Below are 21,920 nucleotides of genomic sequence, written 5' to 3' on the forward strand. Positions count from 1 at the left end.
GAATTACAAACCCGTGTGAAATGGTGTAAGGATTCCACCCCTCTCACGGTTGGTACAATCGTCCTAGTGGATCAACCAAATGTCGCACCGTTGAAATGGCCTCTGGGGGTGATTGAGGAAGTATTTCCCGGTGCTGACGGTGTCGTTCGAGTGGCTATGGTGCGGTGCGCCAATGGTCGCTTCAAAAGGCCGGCTACAAAGTTGTATCCGTTGCCTACTCAATAATTTTCCTTTTGCATTTTTTGTTTTAATCTCGTTTTGTTTTATTTTTATTTCTTTCGTCGTTTATTCATTGTTTTTTTCGTTTCTTTGTTCTCTAGCCTTGTCTGAAAATAGCTTTTCAGCCGGGGGGGGATGTTGGAGCCAGCTCTAGTTTTCATTTTTCGTTTTTGAATTGGACGCGCGCTCCTCGTTCAGTTCGTATTTCTTTCACTTGAGTGCGTCGCGCTCACTAGCCGGTAGATTTTTTCTTTCAGTTCAGTCTCGCTTCGTAATAGCTTGCCTCGAGTCGGGAATTGATAATTATTATTCGTCGATCATTCCCAGAAGAAAATTGTTCTTCAAATTATTATTTTTTCGTTAATGTTAAATCGTACACCATAAACCTACGTTTGGAAGAGTGTTTGCCAAACTCCCTTTAGTTGAAAGTTTTAAACTATTATTTTTCGATTGGAAAGTTCACCGATCTATAGTCTTTAAAGACATTGTAAATATCTCGTCAGAAATATATGTGCAACGTTATATGATGGAAGCCGAATTTACCAACAGTAGATGACAATTAAGCTTGCCTTTTCACCATCCTTGATTCATCTCCTACCTCGGGGACACCTGAATACCTTACCTGGGAGTTGTAAGCTCAATAATATAAATATTACATTAGGTACTCTGCAGATTTTCGGTGAGTTGTTCTTTTATATTTTCATTGCATGTACTTGTTTCTGTAGAGATATCACTTGTTTCTTTTCTATTCAATACAGTCCACTTTACATCAAAATTATTGATTACCAATTTAAAATCAATATAAATTTCGTAAAGTTGAACCTTAGAGTTTACAATATATGTGGCTGATACTGATATATGGGGCTGATACTGATATATGGGGCTGATAACAATATATGTGGCTGATACTGATATATGGGGCTGATAATGATATATGTGGCTGATACTGATATATGGGGCTGATACTGATATATGGGTCTTCCGAAATTGTTCATATCCATCATGTTAAATCAGTAACGTTTAAAATAAATGTATCTCTATACACAACTATCTATAAATGTATCTATTTTTTTCGTTAAGGCTACTGTTGAATAGAACTACTAATAGAAATTGAAGTACCCTTTTTAAAATTATGTAGTCACAACATGTTCCCACTGCATGATGTCATTATCAAGATAATGGTCTGTAATATCATGATAATGGGCAGATTATCTTGATAATGACATCATATAGCCGAAACATGACTGTTGTGACTAAATAAATTTAAAGAAGGGTACTTGGATTTTTATTTATATATTTCTATCTATTTGTCTATATCTTTAAAAAAATGTAAAATAATATTATAATAATATACTTATTTTGTGTGGCAGATATAATCGTGCAACCTGCCCCGGCTATTACGTACCGTGCCATTGGCGGAATTTTCAATTTCTACTTCTTCCTCGGTCCCACTCCATTGCAAGTGATAGAGCAGTACACCGAACTGGTGGGAAGGCCTATCATGCCGCCCTACTGGAGTCTCGGATTCCACCTCTGTCGGTATGTATTTCTTTTTTAAGTGGTAGAGTGGACATTACTGTCCAAACTTCGCCACGTCAACAATTAAAAAAGTCATTCTATTCTAAAAAGTCGTTCTATAACTATGTGCTCGGTTTTAGTACAATTTTAATGTGTATTAATCGAAGTCTTGAATTTCTCTATCCATTACGAACTGCTATTATGTTACATCAAGTTTTGATACTGAAATGACAACTTGCAGACTATAGTGAGGTCCACGTTATAATGGCAGTGTTTGCCATTATAGTATGGTAATGGTAGCAATGGTATTGCCATCCTTGTCTATCATTCAACAAAGCGAATAGCGCTATCTCTTCCTCGCTTTGCTCTGTTGCCAGATCGTCTTTTAACAATGTAGAATTAATTATTAATTAACAAAATATTTCATCTTAATAATTATGAAATTATTGAAAAATATTATTTATTGCTTAATAAAATATAATTGATTATTTTAAACGAGAATGAACAGTTGATATTACATCAATAAACCTGTATCAGCTACCGTCTATAGAAGGCATTGACAAGACAGAGGATTGGTAACCTTGTTCTTCTATCTTTCTCCTCGCTATTATAACGTGGACCTCACTAAATTATATAATTTGTGTAAAATAACAACTGTTGAGCTTAAGAAGAAGAGGGAGACCAAGGAGAAGGTGGCTGCAGGATGTGGAGGGTGATCTGAATAGAATGGGGATTTTTGGATGGAGAAGGATGGCGAATGACTGTGACGAGTGGAGGCGTGTGATGGAGGAAGCCAAGGCCCACCTAGGGCTGTAGTGCTAAGAAAGTAGTAAAAACTGTTGACAATGAATCTGATATGTGATACGAAAGCATGCTTCAGTTAGAGAGTGAATATTTTTTATTTTTCAGAAATTATATAGTTTGCAAGTCGTCATTTTAGAGCCGGTTTCCGAGCTCGGGATTCAGCTAAGTTCTAGACTTTAAACAGCTGGAGTCAGAAAATTGGCTTCCCGAAACGGGGCGTAGTCGCAGTCCACGTTTAAATTAAATTTCGAAAAACTAGAAAATCGAACATAAGATAAAATTAAGAGAAAATAGTGTAAAGTTTAAGCTATTTTGAATTATTTAGAAATGTTTCATTTCATCAAGGAAGAACGTTTCCAATAATTATTATAGAAATTAGAAAATAAAGATTATCATAAAAACTGCGACTACGCCCCGTTTTGGAAAGCCAATTTTCTGACTCCAGCTGATTAAAGTCTAGAACTTAGCTAAATCCCGAGCTCGGAAACCGGCCCTTAGTGATGAAACTTGGTCCATTTATTATCTTTAGCTTTGGACGAAGCTCACAAAAATAAACGAATATTGTATTTCGCACATAAACAATAGCCTACAATACAAGAATAGTTATTTGTGCAACTAGTGCGCAAAGTGACAGTTTGCTGCACCGAAAGAAACGTTTACGCCTGAGCCGTAGACGAGGGCGGAATGGTTTCTTGAGTGCAGCAGAGGAACTTTGCGCACATATTTCACATTAAGTTTTTCCTACAGTTACCATTGAATATGAAAAGTGGGTAATTATGGGTAAAATTGCCTGAAATCCATCAAATGTTTTTCTGTGTAATTTTATTAATAATTGACAGAATCCAAAGTCAGGGCAGTGGACTGTGAATGATAGTTGGTATTAATACCTACAAATAAATCTTTGAATTCTGTGCATAAAAATACTGATAGCTTGAAGTGTGGTAAGTACGCCAATAAAAGACCAAATGAGTCAACAAAATGAGATTTAATAATAATAAAATAATAATAGGCAGATGGCCACATACAAAAACAATTGTAAGTAGATTGAGTCGAAAAATCTTGGGATAATTACAACATGTGATAAAAAACGTTAGAGAAATACAAAATTTAAATGAAATTAGGTCAATGACATTAATGACCATTGAAGCCTGACAATAATCGAAAAGATATTATAAATGATACCTGAATTGCAAATATAAATTGAGTGCTATAATGAAAAAGTTATTGCTGCAAAATTCAATCTTAATGATTTACAAAAGGAATAGTAATAAATGACAATGAGCTGTAGATAGTGCTCAACAAATAGAATACAGTAATATAGGCGGCATAGGCCTTCAGTAAATTAAATGTCAAGTTAGACATCAATAGAACAATTAATAGGCGTCGGTGGCCTCAGTGAATTGAATGTCAAGATAGACATCAATAGAACAATTAATAGGCGTCGGTGGCCTCAGTGAATTGAATGTCAAGATAGACATCAATAGAACAATTAATAGGCGTCGGTGGCCTCAGTGAATTGAATGTCAAGATAGACATCAATAGAACAATTAATAGGCGTCGGTGGCCTCAGTGAATTGAATGTCAAGATAGACATCAATAGAACAATTAATAGGCGTCAGTGGCCTTAAAATGACACTTAAGAGCTAAGGGTAGCTATTAAATACAATGTAAGATTGTCCAAGTTAAATACAGGCGACATGGGCCTTCAATGAATTGAATGTCAAGATAGACATCAATAGAACGATTAATAGGCGTCAGTGGCCTTAAATTGACACTTAAGAGCTAAGGGTAGCTATTAAATACAATGTAAAGATTGTCCAAGTTAAATACAGGCGACATGGGCCTTCAATGAATTGAATGTCAAGATAGACATCAATAGAATGATTAATAGGCGTCAGTGGCCTCAGTGAATTGAATGTCAAGATAGACATCAATAGAACAATTAATAGGCGTCAGTGGCCTTAAAATGACACTTAAGAGCTAAGGGTAGCTATTAAAAATTGCATGTCTTGGTCGACATTAGTACGCTTGTACAGCCAAGGGTAGCTATCAAAATTGAATGAAGTACATAGGCCTATGATAACCTTGACATTATGTAGGACAGTGCTCTCAATGAGACATGCACTGTAATATATTGAATTCATGAAAATAGGCTCGATTACCAAATGTATGGACAATTAAATGTTTTTAATTGCCAAAAAAGTTGAATGATAGCTACAAAAATTATATAAATGCACATAAAACTGTTTGACTTAGAAATAGAGAGTGTGGTCCATTATCGAAACGCTGTAGCATTTTATGAACAATTATGTAATACATGCGTAAATGAAAATTGAATAGAACGATTTACATAACCTGAATAAAATTTTGAAGAAGAGATGCAGCCAGGCAGACAGGCAAGGAATCCGCAGTACCCAAAAGAACAGGACATCAGCAAGCGACGATGTGATCTGGCCATGCGATGACACGAATGGAAGCGTCCACCACAGCAGGCAAATCCCCCAGTGGAAATGTGAGCAGGAGCATGTAGAATTCCAAACGAATAATCTGACTTTCAAGTTGTGGAATTTTTAGATTGATTTCCAAACGGTAGAGATGATGAACTTGAAAGTTTGAGTTTCAAGAGGTGAAGCCAATTGTTAGAAGAATGGCAATTGACGCCCACATGAGGTTGTGAACTTGACAAAGTTTATCAGCGTAAATATGTGAAGAAATCGATGAATAATTGAATCACAATTGAAGAATAGAATAAACGAATTAATTTGAAAGAATAATTCACTTTTAAAAACGTTCTGTAGATCAGAAGAATGGCGATAAATGCCCACACGAGGTTGCAATCTTGACAACGTTTATCAGCGTAAATATGTGAAGAAATCGATGAATAATTGAAACACAATTGAAGAATAGAATAAACGAATTAATTTGAAAGAATAATTCACTTTTAAAAACGTTCTGTAGGTCAGATGAATTTGGATGAAAAAGTTTAGACCGGGAGCGTAAGTGCACTCATTGACTAGGAACCATTGAAAGACAAGAAGACAGACCGACGCTCTAGCAACAAAAGGAAAGCGGAAATGTCAGCCACGTACATAAAACGTTTACAAACGTTTGGTGAAAAAGTAGCAAATATCTAGAAAGTAAGATGCCTAAAGCCAAAATAAATTCCAAAAAATCGAATAGTACAAATATTAAAATTGAAACGACAAATAACACGACGAATAATATAGGAAACCAACTTGATTATAGCAGTGCCGTAGAACCGTGACTGTTACGTCACCGGACAGCGCAGACAGAAAATGACGACATGATGTCTACGTAGTAGCGGAATGAGTAACAAGTGGAACCGTTACAATAAATGCTTTGTCAGATTTTACATAAACTGGGCCCCTTGTGTCATACGGGGGTATGGCACAATAAGAAAAGGTAAGAAATATGTAAAATCTGGCAAGGCAATTGGAAATTGAAAACTGGGCCCCATGTGAGAACCAGGGGAAAAAAACAATGAAACCTGAAAATACGAAATGAACCTGAAAATACGAAATGAACCATAAGAGCAAGGGGATTAACTAGAATCCTCATCAATGGGAAGAGGTGCTAAACTCGAAATAGCTTTCTTTAAAGTGCCGGAGGGAGTGAGAACAGTGACAACTCAAACCTTGTCGTCCTTACCGGGATGAACTTTAGTAATGCGCGCCAGCTTCCAAGTGGACTGCGCGGAACCAGGATCCTTCAAGATGACAACTGTACCGACCTTCAAATTTTCACAATTGTTTAGCCATTTGCCTTTTTTCTGAAGAGTGGTTAAATATTCACGAGACCACCTATCCCAAAGCTCCTGGATAGAAACAGCAAGTTGAAACCAACGTGAACGATGATCAATGTGTTTGGTGTTAGGCGGTAAGAAGGGTAATGATGTAAGTGGATGTCCAATCAAAAAATGACCTGGAGACAAGTAGGCAAGATCATGTGGATCTTCCGACAAGGGAACAAGAGGGCGCGAATTCAAGATGGCTTCGACCTGAGCAGCAAGAGTACAGGTTTCTTCAAAGTTAAATACCTTGTTGAATGTAACTACACGGAAAATGCGTTTGAATTTTTTTACCGCATTCTCCCAGAGTCCACCGAAGTGCGGAGCCCGAGGGGGAATGAAGTGCCATTGGATGTTGAGTACAGACATAGTGTCATGAATATCTGATTTGAGATGATCAGAGGACAAAAATTCGTGGAGCTCACGTAGCTCATTGTTGGCACCAACGAAAGTTGTGGCATTGTCCGAAAAAATGGAATGCGGAATGCCACGACGAGCAGAAAACCGAATCAGAGCGGCAATAAATGCCTTGGAAGTAAGTTCCGAGACAGTTTCAATATGAACGGCACGAGTTACCATACACACAAACAGCGACAAGTATGCTTTAGAAAAAGTACGAGATTTGGGGCCGCCTACACGGATGGAAATAGGACCGGCGTAATCCAAACCACAATTATAAAAGGGAAAATTAGCCTGAACGCGGGCCGCTGGTAAACTACTCATGATTTGCTCAGAACGAAGAGCCGAAAAGTGAAAACACATTATGCAATGCCGCAATACACTTTTGATGGTGCGACGGGTGGAGGGAAACCAAAATCGTTGTCTTACACTGGCCATGGTGGCCTGCACACCAGCATGACTTAGACGACGATGGTGAGCAACAATCAATGCACGAGTGAATTTGTGATTGCTGGGCAACAATATTTGATGTTTATAATCAAAGGAAGCATTTGCATTTTGCAAACGTCCACCAACTCTGAGCAGTGAATCTGAGTGAATGAATGGTGACAAGGCTTTAATAGAGCTATTAGGCAATAGCTCCTGATTTTGACGCAATGCTTTAAGTTCAGCAGAGAAAGCCTCTTCTTGAATGGATTTGAAGATACAATTTTCAGCTTCTGAAATTTCAGAGATAGCTAATTGACCAAAGTGCGGAGCGACTGAATTTTGTTTCCTACAATTATGAATGAACCGTAGAACATACGCCGTTGTACGAACAATTTTGTGATAAGTGGAGCAACTATTGATTATCCCTGAGATAACATCATTATAAGAAGAAGTAGTAGCTAATACCTGAACTGAATGAGAATTGATTTCCTGAACTGATTTCTCTAACTGATTAGAGACATCATTTGAAGTTAGAAAATTCGACATGACCCTACGGGGAGCGGCCACAGGTGAAGCAGGGAGGCACGAACGAGGTGCTGCAATAGGACGAATAGTTTTACAAGAACCAAATATGACCCAACCTAGACTAGTTTTCTGAAGAATGGGAGTGTTTTGAGCTAGATACAATTTACCAGGCTGAAGTACAGATGCGAATATGCTAGCACCAAGTAACAAATCTACAGGTTTAGATTGATCAAACAATGGATCCGCTAATTTGAGTTCAACAGGAATTGAAATTTTAGAAAGATCAATGTTCACACTAGGAACATTAGATGATATGCTATCAACTACAATACAATTTTCTTCAACCGACCACAAACGATCAGATGAAGACAAGCAAACTGAATGAGAAATAGATGATTTGGTCTTATTCTCACCTACACTATGAATCAAAGTGTCCGAATACAAGATTTTCAAGATTCTTCAAGATTCAAGATTCAAGAGCTAGATACAAAGTAACAAGTGACAATTTTTCAGCCAACTTAGTTGACATCAAATTACAATCAGAGCAAGAATCTAAAAGCGCGGTTGCTTTAATAAATTCCCCACTAGAAGATTGAACCAAAACTTCGGCAGTAGGTAACAAGGCGACAGTTGATTGCTGTTGCAAACACAGTGACGAGGTGGAGCTCATTGTGACATGAGAGTTCTTCTGAGGCTGTTCTGCATGAGAAACAGCTTGCTTAGTTGTTTCCGCATTCTGAACCATGACGGAATTCAAAACAGCATTCTTACCCTTGGAGGGAGCAAAAGATTGAGAATGAATAACATTTGAAGTTACCTTATCCTTAGAAGTAGGCTGAGTGTCTCGTGATTGAGGATATGACCTATGAAGAACAGTGTGGTGACTCTTGCCACAAAGTGTACACGATTTGTCCGAACAAACATGATTGGGTGTGAAAGGCTTGAGGCAATTATAACATAACCTTTTGTCACGGACAGCATTCCAACGATCAGTAACCTGCAACTTCAATAATTCATTACAACGATTTGGAAAATGACCAACAGAATTACAAAAACTACAAGGTGACATAGAAGAGGTGATAACCTGCATCCTAGATTGAACATTCGATTGATTTTGATTGAACTTCGGCTTGCTATGAGCACCAACCGAGTTGGATGTACTTTGCTGTACATTTCCTTGATGATGGTTAGCTGAGCTTGAAGCAACAGCTTCCATGATTTTGCATTGTGATTCCAAAAAATTCCAAAATTTATCAATGGTGGGAATGTTGTGTATACCAACACTCTTTTCCCATTCTCGAACAGTAGCAGTATCCAACTGCAACAACATTTTGTGCATGTACAATAAGTCCTTGATTTGGACTCCAAGTTGAAGCACTTTGAGCGTGGTAATGTGGGACTTGCAAAAGTCAATGAATGCCCGTAATGATTGTGGACAGTTACGTTTTATGGTAGGAGGAGATTCAATTGCCGTGACGTGCCTGGCAGCAATTAATCTCTTATTGTCATACCTCTCCCTTAAGAGGTTCCATGCAAGCTGAAAACCATTTTCGTCAGCTTCAATGTGTTCCACTCTAGCAAGAGCTTCACCACTGAGTGATTGACGAAGATAGAAAAATTTCAATGAGTCATTAATATTATCCTGATTACCAATAATATTGGTAAAAGCACTTGAGAATGCTTGCCATTTTGAAAGCTCCCCATTGAAGCGTGGAAGCGGAATCTGAGGCAACTGAAAATTTGCCAATGTGAGTTTTGAGATGTTGGCCGCTGGGAAGCACCAGCAGTGGCCTCATTGTTGCGTTGTCTGCTTTCAAAGGCAGTTAATGCAGCGTTTGCCTTAGAGGCAATGGAGATGAACTTATTAAGTATTTCAAAATGAGTTGAAGTATCTTGTGCTTGCAACTCTGCATTCCATAACTGTTCATGAATCTTATCATACTTAATTCTGAGTGAACCTATTTCGTTTTTGACAGTCAACAATTGATAATAAGTGGCTTCAGTGTCCACAACATAATCGTTATAGTTGGTTATGAACCAATCTATTTCCTGGTGTAAATTGTCTCTTGCATTGAAAAGAGCAGAAGGCTCAGGAAGTGAATCTTCCTCATGATCGGACATGCTTAAAAACTAACAGAAAAACCTGAGTGAACGAAACAATACTGCACTGTAGCAATGCGATTGCTGCGCCAATAAGCAACTTTGGGCGCTGGTCCAGTACGCAGAGAGGCACGCCTGTGCGTTTGAGGCAAGTTGTATCAAGCTTGTTGTGCGGCAAGTCAAGTAGTGAGCTCGCAAGGCGGTGTAGTTTGCTGTGTGTTGTTTTCTCAATGCGCAATAGCCATCTGTGACCAGTTCAGTGCGGTTCAGTCTCTCAGGGTACAAGATAGTTGATAGCTGGTGCATACACGTCACAGCATGCTTTGAGTTGCAGCCAGTACTGAAAATTTGAAACAAGTGTGTGAATGCTTAATATTAAACAATACAAACATACAAAGGTACAACAGAATAAAATATACTCTAGTGTGGGACCTAATCATTGGCGTCAAGCTAGACTATTAGGCACACGGTCACTGAAACCCTAAGGTTCAATGGACCAAGAAATGGGTAATAAAAATTAACAATTATCCTAGGTAAACACTGGATCAAAAATGAACGGGCTGGAGGACCAAATTTTATCCAATTGGTCCAATTAACAATTATCCTAGGTAAACACTGGATCAAAAATGAACGGGCTGGAGGACCAATTTTTATCCAATTGGTCCAAATAACAATTATCCTAGGTAAACACTGGATCAAAAATGAACGGGCACTGTAATATATTGAATTCATGAAAATAGGCTCGATTACCAAATGTATGGACAATTAAATGTTTTTAATTGCTGAAAAAGTTGAATGATAGCTACAAAAATTATATAAATGCATATAAAACTGTTTGACTTAGAAATAGAGAGTGTGGTCCATTATTGAAACGCTGTAGCATTTTATGAACAATTATGTAATACATGCGTAAATGAAAATTGAATAGAACGATTTACGTAACCTGAATAAAATTTTGAAGAAGAGATGCAGCCAGGCAGACAGGCAAGGAATCCGCAGTACCCAAAAGAACAGGACATCAGCAAGCGACGATGTGATCTGGCCATGCGATGACACGAATGGAAGCGTCCACCACAGCAGGCAAATCCCCCAGTGGAAATGTGAGCAGGAGCATGTAGAATTCCAAACGAATAATCTGACTTTCAAGTTGTGGAATTTTTAGATTGATTTCCAAACGGTAGAGATGATGAACTTGAAAGTTTGAGTTTCAAGAGGTGAAGCCAATTGTTAGAAGAATGGCAATTGATGCCCACATGAGGTTGTGAACTTGACAAAGTTTATCAGCGTAAATATGTGAAGAAATCGATGAATAATTGAATCACAATTGAAGAATAGAATAAACGAATTAATTTGAAAGAATAATTCACTTTTAAAAACGTTCTGTAGATCAGAAGAATGGCGATAAATGCCCACACGAGGTTGCAATCTTGACAATGTTTATCAGCGTAAATATGTGAAGAAATCGATGAATAATTGAAACACAATTGAAGAATAGAATAAACGAATTAATTTGAAAGAATAATTCACTTTTAAAAACGTTCTGTAGGTCAGATGAATTTGGATGAAAAAGTTTAGACCGGGAGCGTAAGTGCACTCATTGACTAGGAACCATTGAAAGACAAGAAGACAGACCGACGCTCTAGCAACAAAAGGAAAGCGGAAATGTCAGCCACGTACATAAAACGTTTACAAACGTTTGGTGAAAAAGTAGCAAATATCTAGAAAGTAAGATGCCTAAAGCCAAAATAAATTCCAAAAAATCGAATAGTACAAATATTAAAATTGAAACGACAAATAACACAACGAATAATATAGGAAACCAACTTGATTATAGCAGTGCCGTAGAACCGTGACTGTGACGTCACCGGACAGCACAGACGGAAAATGACGACATGATGTCTACGTAGTAGCAGAATGAGTAACAAGTGGAACCGTTACAATAAATGCTTTGTCAGATTTTACATAATAAAAACATTAATTTATTTAAAATTGAATAATAATAATTGAATTATAATGATTAGTAATTCAATTGAACATTTATGTGACTGTTTGAAGGGGGGGGGTTTATGATATGTAAGCATTGAAATGACTATAATGAAGGCGGCACTTATAATGGCAGGCAGACAAGGCAATGCTGTTCTCCACTGCCATTCATGAGTCAGGTGGGCGGGCCTCACTATGAGTCAGTGCAGTCACTGTCACCAACTTAATTTTGATTTTGCTGCACTGGTGATCCATATAACCTACTAACTATTTTGCGTTGTCATGCTGCAAATCTGGAGTACGCAAAGTACTCACTTTGCGCACTAGTGCGGAAAAGTGATTCTTTGCGGCCTGCAATCAGTGCAGAAATGGTCACTTTTCAAGGTATCTGTAGGAAAAAAATATTATGACTATGATTATAGTTCATGGTGATCAGACTGTATTGCATAAGATTGTATTAGATTTCTTCAAATAATTATGTAAATATTACAATATAAATATGTCGGCCTGTACACAAATATATCTCCTCACATTGTCTTTTTTCTTTAGTGCTACTTTCTAATTTAAATAAAAAATTTTTATATACATAATTGAAAATGGCATTAGTTGCCGAACCATGTCGTGACGAAATAATTTAAAAAGGGTACTCAGATTCAAATTTTTACTTATACCTCCTCACAATATAGCAAGATTTCTATTGAATTTAGAAAGTATGAATTGGAGAATTATTGAATGATAATGATGTATGATACAATTTGAAATTAGGGTACTACAAAATAATATTGTTTTATATGTGTATAAATTTGCGGAGTTTGAACAGATTAAATATTTTTGGAAAAGGAGGCCTAATATATCCTTCCTATCAACACTCTACCGAAAAGGTGGTATTTTATATTTAAATTCAATTAGATCTCTTCTCATCCGTGTAGATTACAATATTTGCAGGATTTTACTGTAATATTCATAATACTGTAACTAACAATGTGGACCTAATTAATGATGTTATAACACTAAACACTGTAGATTCATAAGGTAACATGAGGATCGAAATCTGAGTTTGAATTTCTACATAATATAACGTTCATATACATTTTTGGATGAAAATTCAACTTTTTACAGTAGAAGCATAACCTATTTTTGGGACATGTTATTAATAATTATTATCAAAATTTGGGAATGGATTAGTTTTGGGCAAAGCCTGTTGTTCCTTTCAAATCATATTTATATGATTTGTAACTGTATCCACAAATAAATAAATAACAATATGATGTCAAGTTGTATCTACATATTATATATCGAGCAAAGTTTGAACAGATAACCGTCTCAATGTAGATTCAATTTAAAGTAATCAAACATAGAACTCGTTACCACAAAATTTTGAATTTAATTTTTCAGATTTGGCTACCAAAATTTGGACGACGCAAAGAATATACTGAAGAAGAATCTAGATGCTGGTATTACTGTGGTATGAAACATTTTTGCATTTAAACAAATTGAATATAATATTTTTCACCAGACGATAAACTTGATCATCTATAGTGAATAGTGATGTCCACGTTATAATGGCAGTGAAGAAAGATAGGAGGAAACGTTGCCAAGTTTCTCCATTTTGCCACTGAGTGTACACAGCTGTTACTCAATTCATCCCATTAAATTTGATCTAATAATAATGATCATTTCCTTGATAAAATAACCAATTTAATGTCAAATTAATCTAGAATATATATTTTTTTATAATTTGATTCAAAAATTTGCTTCCATAACTGAGATTAGATTTTTATTTCTATACAAAACTGAAATGGCGGCTAATTTAAAAAGCTGTGATACACCAATCTGAATTTCAAAACTACAGAAATTAAGTTATTTTGTAGGTATTCTATTCCAATTTCTTTTAAAAATAATAGAAAAATAGAAATCCTATTTAAAAGAAGTAATTTCAATGGAAATAATTCTGAAATAACCCTTTCAATATTATTTATACCGGTACGAGTAGGTCTAACTTATACGTGTAGGCTAACTGAAGCATGTATGAAGTCTAGGATGGTTATTTATCAACTTTTAAAATATCATTTCAGGTATTTTAATTTGTGTTTCTCATACGGTAGTGTCTAAAAATTATTTCATTGTTTCAAAAATACATTTTAAATCAATTATACGACTTGTGTACCAAAGTATTTTGATAGAATGAAGAAAAAATGGCGGCTGAGAATTGTTTGTTTACTTTTGTACAGTCACTGTCAAAAGTAAAAATAAAATATTCTAGCAAACAGACAACATTGCAAAGCTAGAGAGATAGCGCTATCTGTTTTGTTGTATGATAGAAAAGGACAGCAACAGTATTGTCAATCCTACACTGCCATTATAACATGGACCTCACTATAGCATTGTGTTCCTACAAAATATTAGTTTTCATCTATAGTCTATAATATAATAAAGGAAAGAATTGCTCATACTCGTACGGGGTTGGGAACTCACGAATGACGCATCATCACGTCTCAACTACTCAACTGATTAACTTGAAATTTTGCAGATAGATTCTTAATTTACCGAGGGTGGTTGTAGGTCATACTTCACTTTTCAAAACATTGTATTTACTTCATTCAATAAATATAAAAATGAGTTATTCGACAATCTGTGGCAACCCATTATTATATTAGAAGTTTTGCAAATAAATATTAATACAAATTAATTGTTTTGTAAATTATACACATGAAAATGAGAGACTGATATCAACATTCCTTCCAACAGATGTTAATTAAAAAATCGATTTGTAGTATAAAACCTGATTGCACTGTAGTATATATATTATTTTCTCAATAATATATAATCAAGAATACTTAATAATGTGTAACTGAATAATTACCACAATATCAACTTCTCAACTACACAAAAACTCTTATAAAGATTATCCACGTGATTTTGAACAAAATAATAAATATCCTATTTTCTGATGTTTCTTGGACATAAGGAGATTGCATTTCAGAACACCTCATGCAAAGCACGGGTCACCTGCTAGTAAAATATAATTTCAAATTCAAATTCATTTATTTGCCATAAAAATTATATACAAATTAATCAAATAAATATTCTCGATTACAATATGGCACTACCTGCAAAGAAAAACTTGTGCGCCGGCAGTGAGTCGAACAACTAGGTATGATAAACATGTCTAAAGAAAAAGAAAAATATAGCTTATTATAAACAATGAAACTACGAACAAAAATGAACAGTTAATATTTTATCAGATACACCGGTATCACCTATCCTCTATAGAAGGCAGTGGCAAGGAGAATTGGCAACACTGTTCCATTTAAATTAATCCATACAACAAACGGAAAATTTGTTGTTGTCTTGTATTTGAATTCAACGCTAAATTTCTTAAGCAGCTAATCTCATTAGTTTTCAGTAGAAAAGAAGTACTTTCCAGTAATTGGTATACCTTTTGTACTGTTCCATTTAAATTAATCCATACAACAAACGGAAAATTTGTGGTTGTCTTGTATTTGAATTTAACGCTTAATTTCTTAAGCAGCTAATCTCATTAGTTTTCAGTAGAAAAGAAGTACTTTCCAGTAATTGGTATACCTTTTGTTTCAGCATGTGGCAAGAAGGTTTTATAAAAGGGGTAACAGCTGTAAAGGTTGAAACAGAGTTTATTCTACTTAATACATCACATTTTTTCCGAAATAAGATTTGGTGAATAGAAAGTTAAATCATTCAATTTCTTTTTATATAGATTAAACAATATCTTTCTCCACTGCTATTATAACGTGGATCTCACTTTAGTATTGCTTCCTCTGACAGTTGAAAGTTGTATTGAGATATCAATTTCTGGGTTGGTTACAATGAATTAATTTTTCTTCTCAATTTCGTCATGACATTTTTTTCTCAATTTCTTCAGGAAGGCAGACATTTTGTGATGATCATGGACCCCGGAGTGAGCGCCAGTGAGCCGAAAGGCACCTATCCACCCTATGATGACGCCATAAAAATGGATGTCCTAGTCAAAGATCATACGGGGAAGCATCCTATTATTGGAAAGGTTATTCATCTCATTCATTTCAATACAAGTTGGAAACTATTATGATGCACATTAAAAACTACCAACTACCCTTTATTTCAGTTGCTACTTATTATGATCATAGAGCTAGAGCATGAATTCTGGAGCATAAAACCATAGAGAAACAATAGAGTAAGTAGATATCCCATGGTATGAGTTTGTCGCAACTTTCACTATTATCTCAAGCCGATTATTGTAGATTTTTACTGTTTTGGCCTGGTGAGAGTGTATGAACGGCGCAATATGAGAGACTACCAGTGTCACACAGCTTCACGGGAAAGAACTATGTGGACTATCGGCTTGAGATAACAGTAAAAGTTACGACATAAACTCCCTATACCATGGGATATCTACTTATGCTATTGTTTCTCTATGATAAAACACACTAGAAGCAACCCGACATATGAGAAGCATGATCAATTATGTCTCCAAGAGTGTTCGAATCAAATCAAATTAAATTGAGTTTTATTCACAAATTCGTTACAAATGCAGTACATGAATAAAAGAATATAAAACATTTGTGAATTTTCCCCACATAGACAAGTCTGTGTTTGGGAAAGAGTTCTAATGAAAAATAACTTGGTACTAAAAAGAAAATAATAAATATTTACAATATAACTTGAAAACTAAAAAAAAAAGTTAATTCAATGGCTTTAGAGCTTTAAAACTGGGTTTTTCAAGATTTTTGTTTAGAACAAGTATTCACTCGTTTGGTCTCAATCCAGCCTGAGAACATAAAGATCAAATTCCTGTAGTGTACTTCTGTTTCTACTAATAAATAATTCTTATTACTGCAACGTTTATATTAAAGTTAATTCATGTAGGCTAGCCTCTGATAGAACATTTTGATATTTTCAGGTTTGGAATCCAAATTCGACTGTATTCCCCGATTTCACGCATCCGAACGCTGCAAAGTATTGGCTCAAACAATTGCAGGCCCTGTATGACAACCAGTTTCAATTCGATGGACTTTGGATTGTGAGTGTCCTAGAAATGTTTGAAGAAAAAATAATTTAAATTATTTCTGAGAAACTTTCTCGCTTTCACCACTCACTTATCTTTCGAAACAAAAAAGTTCTCAGCATGTCGAAAATTTCATGTTTTCTACTCGAAATGTCTCAACATTGACGAACATAATCATCAATTAAAAAATAACTATGGGTCGGATAAAAATGACCCAGACACCAATAGAAAGGAGACATTCTCTCCCATTAATTTGATATAAAATTATTACGCATTACGACGCCCCATAATTTTGAGAGAAGTGATATTCAAAAGAAAAACAAATCTTCGCAATGTTTCCAATTTTATCATAAAAGTTTAATTTCCTTTTAATTCATCAACCCTGAAACTTTTAAGCACTACTAGGATATCGGGATGATATTCTACATCCAATTCTGAAGTTGAATTGGAAATTTGTGAAAGTTGCAATTTTACAAGAATTGGCAACCTTGTAATTTCTTTGGATGGAGGGCCAAGTCTCAACTTATTTTACACAGACTATAAAGCACTTCAGTTTTATAGCTCTAGCATTCCAGTTTTCCGATTTCACTCCAGTTTCCAATTCAGGCAATTTTACTTCAGTTCTATCACTACATTGAGGTCCACTTTGTAATAGCGCTATCCTTTTCTAGCTCCACAACGTTGCCAGATCGTTGGAAATAAGTAAGGAAGAGGAGGGTGGGGCTCTGGTCTTGACGGGCGACGGATTCACCTGATTGCAAAATTAGCATGACTTCTACTGACTCTATCAATACAGACTGACTTTATATGATGCAAAACGATGAATCATCTTAATTACCCTTATAAATTGACTCCATTTTGGCTTTCTTTCTCCTTTCCTTTAATGAAGATTTACTACCTACTTGAAATTCCCAACTCAAGTCTACGCACAGGCCACAGTACCCATGTAGGCTCATTCCATAATGTATAATATGTACCTTATGTACCCACATTATCATTTGTATTTTATATATTTTTTTATAATTGTACACGATTTGTATAGAAGATTATTGATTTGATTTTAAATTTATGTTGATTTAAGTTGATTTATTGTTGATTGTGTAAACATAAATTTATGTTTAGGACATGAACGAGCCCTCCAACTTCGTAGACGGATCCCAGTCGGGTTGTCCCGCGTCGAGCCTGGTGGAAGATCCGCCCTACGTGCCGCGCATCCACGGGGGCATTCTCCGCAGTCGCACCCTCTGCATGACCGCCAAGCACGCCTGGGGCCGCCACTATGATCTACACAACCTCCACGGCATGACCGAGGCCATTGCTACCAGCTTGTGAGTCTCCTCCCCGTTTTGTACATAGGTTTTTGTTCAAATTGTTGATCGAACCTAGTGAGGTCCACTAGAACCGTTTTTGTCCGAACTAGCATCGGCCGAAAACTACCGAACTCGTCCGAACGTTCCCCCAACAAAGAAAGGAATAGATGCTCGTCCATTGCAACAGGTTCATACGGTCGTCTCCGGCCGATCAATTTTTCGATCGGAATTGAATGGGATTTTCCGGCTCTATCCGGCCGAACTAGCTATAGTAAGGTCCACGTTATAATGGCAGTGGATAAAGGATAGGAGAATAGCGATGCCGATTCTCTGCATTAATTAATTATATTTCTACACTGTCAAAAACATAATTGGCATCGTTGGGGACCTAGAAAAGGATAGTACCACCGGCTTTGTCAAATGATAGACAAGGATAGCAAAACCAAAGTTGATCAAATACTGTCATTATAACGTGGAGTCTACGTCGAGGTCTACGTTTTAGGTGGGCCGTCCACTAGAACAGTTTTCGTCCGAACTAGCATCGGCCGAAAACTACCGAATTCCACAGAACGATCCTACAACAAAGAAAGGAATAGATGCTCGTCCATTGCAACAGGTTCATACGGTCGTCTCCGGCCGATCAATTTTTCGAATTGAATGGGATTTTCTGGCTCTATCCGGCTGAACTTACTAGTCGAGCTGAGACAACAAAGTGTTCCTAACCTCAAATTCTTTACAGTCTTGTTTGGTTTTTGAAGTTGATCTGTTTTATAAAGTTGTAACTATGGACAATGAAAATGAACTTTATTCTCCTTTTGCATAACAATTTTTTTTTACAAAGAATCTCACTCTTAGAATTAAACTGGTAGCAATTGTGTATAGGTGCTGCCAGCGTCACGAATCTTAGTTACATAAATTGAATACTATACAGGGTGATTCTTAATTATGGTAAAATAATTTAATAAGTGATAGTAGAGGTAAAAATAAGAACAAAATCTTATAAACATATATCCATAAACGCTTCTTCATTAGCGTGCTATACAGAGTGAAAGATTTCGCTCGGAATTAAGTTCCTCTGGTGAAATACACCGATACTGAATTGTTTGGGGACTAGTTTTTAAAAAACGTATAGTGGATTCATATGGAAAAATATCTGAAAAATTAAATAAAACTAGTCTGGAAGCTGTAGTGTGAGTAGTTTTTGAGAAAAAAGTGAAATATGCTTAGATGAGAAACAAAATCTGAAAGAGCAATGAGAACACTTACATTGTTCGCGTGCACTGTTGGTTGCGTTCAGTGTAAGCAGCTGCATGCAAGTTACAACGTGGATCTTTACAGATTTTATTTTTCCTACAGATACCCTGAAAAGTGACCATTTGTGCACTGATTGCAGGCTGCAAAGAATCACTTTTCCGCACTAGTGCGCAAAGTGAGTACTTTGCGTACTCCAGATTTGCAGCATGACAACGCAAAATAGTTAATAGGTTATATGGAGCACCAGTGCAGCAAAATCAAAATTAAGTTGGTAACAGTGACTGCTGTGGCTGCTATAGTGAGCAGAGGTGCAACGAAGCACAACGCGCTAATTATTAAGTAGATATTATAACCAAGGACAACGACAGCACAGTGCCACCACAGCACACACCACACAGCTGCCCCCCGCCATTCAAACACTACTACATTATTCAGGCAATTTTGCCCATAATTACCCACTTTTCATATTCAATGGTAACTGTAGGAAAAATTTAATGTGAAATACGTGCGCAAAGTTCGTTTGCTGCACTCAAGAAACCATTCCGCCCTCGCCTACGGCTCGGGCGTAAACGTTTCTTTCGATGCAGCAAACTGTCACTTTGCGCACTAGTTGCACAAATAACTATTTCGGCTCATGCATGATCTGACGTGCTCTTGCATATACAGAGTGAGTCATATGTATGGGAACCCTTCAATAAATTGGAGACTGTTGTAGATATAATACTGTATCTTTCAGGATAAGTTATTAGTCAAATACTCTACCTTTTTGACGCACAACTGAATTTCAACCCCTCATAAGGGGGTGACTTAGGGGTTATAACTCGAATATTTTAAATGTAAACACCCATTATGTGGTACATCATTTTAAAGGCCTTTTTGAAACAAGAAAGAAGGCATCGAAAAAACTGTTCTACGATACTTGTATCCAAAATGGCGGATGATTGAAGTTTTAGTTTTTAAAGAAATGAGAGGTTGTAATTCAAATATTTTGAACGTAAACACCCATTGTGTGATACATCATTTTAAAGGCCTTCTCAAAACTAGAAAGATGACATCAATAAAAATGTTCTATGATACATTTATTCAAAATGGCGGCTGATTTAAGTTTGAGTTTTTAAAGAAATAATCGATAAATTTTAATCAGCCGCTATTTTAGATGAAAGTATCATAGAACATTTTTATTGATGTCATCTTTCTAGTTTTGAGAAGGCCTTTAAAATTATGTATCACACAATGGGTGTTTGCGTTCAAAATATTTGAATTACAACCCCTCATTTATTTAAAAACTAAAACTTCTATCAGCCGCTATTTTGGATACAAGTATCATAGAACATTTTTGTCGATGCCATATTTCTTGTTTCAGAAAGGCCTTGAAAATGATGTACCACACAATGGGTGTTTACATTAATTTAAAATATTCGAGCTACAACCCCTAAGTCACCCCCTTATGAGGGATTGAAATTCAGTTGTACGTCAAAAGGTAAAGTTAACCAATAACTTATCCTGAAAGTTGCAGTTATCTACAACAGTCTCCAATTTATTGAAGGGTTCCCATACATATGACTCACTCTGTATATGCAAGAGCACGTCAGATCATGCATGAGCCGAAAAGTAAAATCTGGAAAGATCCATTGAAACACGTTGTAACTTGCATGTTACAAACATGCTCACACTGAACGCAACCAGCAAGTGCACGCGAACAATGTAAGTGTCCTCATTGCTCTTTTCAGATTTTGTTTCTCATCTCCGCGCTTGGTCATGCATAACCACACATATTCGCATCCTACATGATTATTTACATACCATCAATTTAAGACAAAATTTGGAAATTGAAGAAGTTTTGGGCAATAGCCTGGTTTTTCTTTTCCGACTACTGTATTTTTTACTCCATCCAATAAATAAATTATACCCTGAAACTTCCCTCTTGTCACTAATTAGTAATACAGTAGTTGTGTTTTAATGTTGCAGTGCCTTGGCAGAAGTGAGAGAGAAACGTCCGTTTGTGATCAGTCGCTCTTCGTTCATCGGCCAAGGTCATTACTCGGGTGTGTGGACCGGCGACGTATTCTCAACGTGGGATGATCTCTACCACTCCATTCCTGGTCAGTACCAATGGTTCTACTTCTTGATGCTCCGCAAGGATCTTATTAAAAACATGAGGAAGTGAAAACATGACCTACTGAAATCTTGAAGAACTTAAAATAGGCCTATAACCATCCTATCTAAATTAGGAGTCTATATGCAAAGTTAATCTCTTCAGTAGTTCAGACGTGATGTTGTGTCATTCTTGAATTTCCTGTCCCGTACGTGTAGAAGCCAACTCTTTCCTTTATTATAGAATAGAATATTTTTATTAGCCTCAATAGTACATCACAATTTGACATATAGGCTGGTCAACACAATACAATACAGCACAATAAAAACAATTATAAATACAATTGTATTTACACAATAAATACAATACAGTACAATAAACAGTAACATTACATTGGACTCAAATTCAAATATGAATTACCGTACATTCAGTTCATAATATACAATAATACAC

At 36.2% G+C, this 21,920-nt stretch overlaps 1 protein-coding gene across 1 annotated transcript in view; it reads left to right on the plus strand.

Moving 5' to 3' along the window:
* LOC111055492 (lysosomal alpha-glucosidase) overlaps positions 1–21,920 on the plus strand; it is a 59,833-nt gene that overhangs the window by 17,717 nt on the left and 20,196 nt on the right. Inside the window, exons 5-11 of the mRNA XM_039429365.1 lie at positions 1,590–1,758; positions 13,181–13,250; positions 15,383–15,410; positions 15,607–15,827; positions 16,704–16,823; positions 17,931–18,136; positions 21,341–21,474. Of these exons, the coding sequence (XP_039285299.1) occupies positions 1,590–1,758; positions 13,181–13,250; positions 15,383–15,410; positions 15,607–15,827; positions 16,704–16,823; positions 17,931–18,136; positions 21,341–21,474 (948 nt within the window). The remainder of the gene's footprint in view (positions 1–1,589; positions 1,759–13,180; positions 13,251–15,382; positions 15,411–15,606; positions 15,828–16,703; positions 16,824–17,930; positions 18,137–21,340; positions 21,475–21,920) is intronic.

This window comes from Nilaparvata lugens, chromosome 5, assembly GCF_014356525.2.
Source record: "Nilaparvata lugens isolate BPH chromosome 5, ASM1435652v1, whole genome shotgun sequence".
Taxonomy (NCBI): Eukaryota; Metazoa; Arthropoda; class Insecta; order Hemiptera; family Delphacidae; genus Nilaparvata; species Nilaparvata lugens.